Below are 6,017 nucleotides of genomic sequence, written 5' to 3'. Positions count from 1 at the left end.
CCCTCTGGCTGGAGTTTATTTTTGCAATAAACTACTTGACAAAAGCATGCAGGTCTTCTTCCTCTTCCACCCCCTCATAACAAAGTAACACATAAGCCTGTTACTTTCCTGATGGGTTTTTACTGCACAGTCGTAACCCAATTAGTCATGCCACCCACTCCTCCAAAAAGTGGCACTTTTCCAAAACAAAATGCTTAGCTGGTTTAATATATTCCCCTCACCGAGATACCCTTTAACCGCCACAAAGACAAAAAAAACAAAAACAAACGTGTGGCAATTTTCTATTTGATATACTTTTTGCTATTTGTTCTGTGAGGACTGGCTGATGAGTGATTTTCATGCTTATTCCAATGCATATCTGTACAAATGAAACTATATTTGAATCAATTTGATTTTGTGAATCCGTGCGTCTGTCAGATGAAGCATCGACTTCAAACAAGCCAAAAGGTAAATTTAGCAGACTCAGAAGAAAAGGCTGCGAAGCCACAACGCCTGATGCTTTTTTTTTTTTTTTTAATGGAAATTGAGTGCGCACAAGCGAATCTACTTGTAAAAAGGGCTGAGTTATCATTGGCATACTTCATTATACAGTAGCAGTTCTGCTTATATAACAACCCACTACCTCCAATTAGACCACTACTGCCTCCTTGTGCTCATAGTGAGGAACTGCTGAAAGGTCAAATGGGACAATGTCAGGAAAACATCTACATCAATCAGACTTCCAGCCACAGGAACATGCAACATTAAAGTCACATCGACAATTTTTTTCCTTTTAATTAAATAGCTGCATACATCATAATTTATTTATTTTTTTTAATCAATTTTAAAGAGTTTATCTAAAGCTGAACTGGCTTATTACTACTGCACCTACCACTCAAACATGTTTGACAAATGATTAAAATGTAATTAACAAAAGAGCAAATCAATTATTTACTTTAGAATCTAGAATGTGGGCCTGTTATGCTTTATGCTATGTCTTGAATGAAACAAACGCGTATAACAAAATAAAATGAGACTTAATCTGCACAAGAGAATTATTTCAAACACAACAAAGAAATCCAGAGTGAAAATATTTGTTTTTAATTCATGCTTAGATAAGGATAGCGATTCCCAACAACATTTTAACATTTTCTTCCATCTTATAAAAAAATAATAACACAGCGTCTTCAATCATTAACTTTAGATGCCATTGTACTTCTATATTCAATGTTGAACAACCTTAAAATTCTGTACAATCTGTGATCGCACTTGGCAGTGTTTCTTTTCACACTGATGCTAGTTTCAAACAGGCTTTCCGCTTCTCTGGCAGGTCCTTGACAGTATTTGCCAGCTAAAGAAATTTGGCTGGAAAAAAATGTATGCTAACCTAACACTGGATCAATTTGCTGTTGAGGTCTGAGTGTTAGTGTTATGGTTATCTTATTAAAACATGGGAGTTATACAATTAACAGGCATGGCAGTTAGTTTTCTTGAATCGTACACTGTGTAGGCTCATATTGAGGCCACACTGGAGCTTTAAGTGGCCTGCATGGGTCTGCAGGTCAAAAGTTTGAAACCCCTGTATGTAGGCAACTATTCCAAGATTCAAATATGCAACATTTTACATCACTTACGAAGAAAGAAAGCCTGAGACAAACGGACCTCTGACGTGTTTACAAGAAGGCAAAACATTTTACACAAGTCCCACATGACACCATCACAAGTGACTCATGTTCCAGTAAAGACAGCCAAACACGGATTATTCAACACTTCACCGGTAAAACATGTGACTGTGCTGTAGCTTCATTTAACCCTGGCATCGCGTCAGCCTACCAGGTGGGCATCATATCGGGGAACCACATGCGGCCGAGGTGCTTCGACACCTCGCTGTGGATCTGCTCCATGTTGTAGCTGCTGTCTGGGATCAGCACCTCCTCCATGATTGACAGCTGAGTCAGCCTGCCCCCGCACATTTTCACAAACTCCACAAAGCCGCTGCAGGTCACTTCGCACTCGCCCAGGCCGATGGCCGTCAAACTCTTGCAGCGCTCCGCTATTCGGATCAGCTCCTCGTCCAGTGGCTCCAGGCCGTTGGCGCACACGACCAGCTCCACCAGGCGGGGGCAGTTCAGTCCGATGCGTCCCAACATGTCTTTGCTCACTGCCCGGCCAAAGTACAGGTGGGTGACCGGGGTCTCTTCGCAGAAGAAGGGCTCAAACTCCTCCTCATATAGAAAGAAGTACATGACGATGTTGACCTTTGGGGAGTGTCGGCTCAAGGCCTCCCAGCTGCTCCTCTTGATGGTGTGAAAGTGCGTCTGGCCCGGGTTTTCGCTCACCACGTCGATGCGCAGGTGCTCCAGGTGGACGTGTTTTTCTGACGACAATGCGAGCAGGAGCTCGTCGCTGAGGAGATGGTAGTTTAACGCCAGCTCCCTGAGGCCGTGGCACTGGTCTGCCACACACAAAATACCTGAGGAGAGGAAGAGGAGAGAGGACTTCAGCGCGCCATCGCAAATGATATGACACATTGTGTTGTTCTGGCGTAGTGTAACACGGGAGTCAACAGCCAACAGTAGTATATAGTAGTAGTAGTAGTTTACCAGTAGTAAATAGTAAATAGTAATGTAAGTCCTCCCTTTTGAGGCACTTGTTCCCAAGTGGATGTATGAAAGGTTGAATTTCGTACTGTTGAATAGCAGTTGTATGTTCATTTTTATCTATATTATGTTGTCTTATCTGCTCATATATTTTTTTTTATCTTATTGCTTTATAGCAAGTCATCAGCTTGTGACAACATATACACCAACCACCATATTCATACACTCTCGAATAAAAAGCCAAAAACCAAAGAAAAAAAAATGCATTTTCACGTTTGCCTGCACCCAGATTCAAACCGGTGACATTCTGGTTATGAGGCAAGTGTGCTTAATATTACATCTCCATGCAGCCTTAGGACAGTATTATCCTTATTTGATTAATTACTAACAGACATCGCAGTAAATGTTTTGAGTCAATCACATGGTTAATTTAAAGCCGAAAGCTTAATGTGAAATCCAGTTTTCGGTTGAGTAATGACGTCAGTGTGCGAAGAGATTCACTCTCCAGTGTACTGACCAGCTGGCGAGACGTGAGGACAGCTGCTCATCTTAAGCAACTTAAGGGTGTCACTATTGTTGGCAACCAGGACCTTCAGGGACGGATCATCCACCGGGGTGTCATCGATCTTGATAGAGGACAGGGACTTGGAGTTCACAAACACCACCGTCAGCGCCGAAACAAAGTGGGACTGGGGAGGAACAAACGTTGTTGGTTAAACCTGAGCATTGTCTTCTATACTTGTTTTTTTTTTTTTTTTGCTTGTCTGGAAAAAAAAAATACAATTCATTTTAGCCTGGAGAACAGAAATCAGGATACACGCTTTCACACAAGCAATGAATGCCTGAAGAGAAACTGAAACAAAAGCCAGTCCATACCTGAGACACATCCATGAAGCTGGGCCGAGCTGTAGAGATCAGCCCCAGGGTCTTAATGGTGCAGTTCACCAGCTGGGAGAGAATGTCACAGGCCGCCTCTGCAGATTCTGTGCAGCTGTCCACCTGATTTACCCAAAGCCATTCGGGTAAAAAAATAAAAATAAAAAATTAGAAAATAAACAGAAAAAAACTCACAGGAATGAGAGCTGGAAAAAAAAATTGTCATGTGAAGATCATGGGAGCCTATTGCCAAAGCGAATGTGCGGTGATCGGTTCTGCGGCAGATGGTTTGAATTAAAGAGATCACACATTGTTTTTAACACAGCTGTGTTGTGAAAGTGAGGAGGTGAATGAGGGGAGGGGGGGGATGTGAGAATCAGTGGGGATGGCTCTTACTTTGAAGCTGACATACTGCAGGTGTTGGGCATGTTTCTTGATGATCTGCTGAATGAGGTCAGGGTGGGTGGAGCGCAGGTAGGACGTGGCCGGCTGGTTGAGTTCAAACTCAAACCTCCTCCACAGGTCAGGCATGTGAAACACCTCGTTCCAGCGGCGGCACACGGAGGAGACTCGGGCCCGGTCCACCAGGGACAGATGCTGGAAGATCTGCAGGACGACGTGGTGGGGAAGGTTCCCCCAGTCCTGCGCGGAAGCAAACATGAAGCTGGACGCCGCCCGCTTCTTTCTCTTAGCCCGCTCCTCGTGTCGTGGGAAGGTGGGGCTCTTAGTGGAGAGACCTGTTCTTCCTCGTTTCATCGTGATCGGAAATCTCTGTGAAAGGATGACAGTTCGGAATGAATTATGAAGGCGCTGCCACTGATCGAGCTTGGCCTTGAGTTTACAGACAGAAGTTTGAATCCCAGTTGCAGCAGGAAGGGTAAAAATATCCATGCAACCCCAAATGATCACTTTTTTCTGCACCACAACTCTTGTCCAGCAATCCTCATCAGTGTTCATATAATAACATAGATAATACATAAGTACATGAATGTCACTGTGGTAATAACTTCAACAGAAGAATACATAGTAAAAACATGTGCCTGTGAGATTACTAGTTTTAAGACAATTATAATCTATTATAAACTCAACAACAACTTTCTAAAAACTTTTGGTTTGTTTTTTTCTTTTGCAGAAAACTGATTGTGTTACTCATTATGAATCCATCTTAATAAAGGATACTTGTAAATTCTTTGTATGAAATCCAAGGCATCTATCTAAATGTTTCCCATTCTTAATTATTATATGTTTGATATACTGGCACCAAATGTAATGTCTTTCTAGAAAAAAAAATGTTTTAAGGTCATGTTTGATTTAGTATATCAATACTGATGATCAACTCCTGTTCATGAAACAAAATGCTATGTTCTGCACTGATGTGATCTACATTTAATGTATATATACCACCTACTTAAACCTTTAAATCCAGATAAAGGTGCAAACTTTCTTGTCACAGCTATTGCATTTTGAATACCATTGTCACAGTACTTTTTTTTGTTTTGCTGTTGACTGTCTCTTCAAAACAAACAACCTGTTCGTGATTTTTATAACAAACCAAACCTGCTCTGAGACCTCAGCAGCAGAATCCGACTACAAATCCCGAGCTTGAGGATTCAGCCTAAAAATAACATTTTACAACAACTCGTGAAACCTGTTCCCGCCGTCTCTTTAGGAGTTTGGCTATAATTAAAAGCAATTAAACTCGCATGAACTATTTCCTTACTTTCACTACTAGATTGCAGAAAATCGGAATAATGTCTATGGCTGAACATGAACAGATAAGCTCCAGGTAAACACACTGAAATGCGTCCATGCACGTCACACCCATATGATGACACCCGATCACCCAATCATTCATCGATCACCGCAGACGCTGGATAGATCGCCAGGATACTTACAAGAAGCACTTTTAAAAACAACTGTTCCCTCCGGGTTTTGTCCTCTGTCGGCTGAGAAGACCGCGTTCACTCGGAGCCATGGCTGGAGATGACTGGAGAAACGCTGGCTGCTGCAGATATAGGACAGCAGGAGCGGCGCTCATAATAAGCCCTCCACGCTTTAGCGACAGCTTGGCGCGCGCGCTGCAGAGCAGCCGGCGACACGTGAGCGGAGGAAAACATGGACCCGCTTGGCTGCGTCTCCCACCGCCGCCATGCCTGCAAAAAAGATAGATTGTTACGTCCACACCAGCGGGCAACAAGAGTGTCTTTACAAAACACTGTTTTAAAAACAAACAAAACAAAACAATAACGGTTTGATTTCACTTTGAAGCGCGTGCCCACATAGTGATCGGTTTATTTGTGTGTGCGCACGTGCCTAGAGCTCTGCTATGTTGTGCGCAACTACTCAGAAAGTAGGTCAGTGTGTCAGATGGTGTACGTGCGTATGTGGTCATTAAGACTCGAACAACACTTTAGCACGACCTCCATGTGTCCTCACTGAGGCAGTAAACTTTACCAAAGTGAAGCTTGAAGACATTCATCAGGCCTTTCTGTGTGGAGTTTGCATGTTTTCATGGGCGTGATTGTTTATCTTTCATTTACAAACTTTTAAAAAGGTATGCAC

At 42.8% G+C, this 6,017-nt stretch overlaps 1 protein-coding gene across 1 annotated transcript; it reads right to left on the bottom strand.

The window, feature by feature from the left end:
• Positions 1–1,057: 1,057 nt before the first annotated feature.
• Positions 1,058–5,465, bottom strand: fbxl3l (F-box and leucine-rich repeat protein 3, like). The gene is made up of 5 exons (XM_080502091.1): positions 5,351–5,465; positions 3,852–4,226; positions 3,456–3,578; positions 3,097–3,268; positions 1,058–2,452 (listed from the first exon to the last, which is right to left on the bottom strand). Exons 2-5 carry the CDS (start codon positions 4,209–4,211, stop codon positions 1,809–1,811), a joined length of 1,299 nt encoding a protein of 432 aa, XP_080358217.1. The 5' UTR covers positions 4,212–4,226; positions 5,351–5,465; the 3' UTR covers positions 1,058–1,808.
• Positions 5,466–6,017: the final 552 nt, after the last annotated feature.

Source organism: Blennius ocellaris (genome assembly GCF_963422515.1).
Source record: "Blennius ocellaris genome assembly, chromosome: 9".
Lineage (NCBI taxonomy): Eukaryota > Metazoa > Chordata > Actinopteri > Blenniiformes > Blenniidae > Blennius > Blennius ocellaris.
This window is presented reverse-complemented; position numbering and strand designations above follow the sequence as displayed.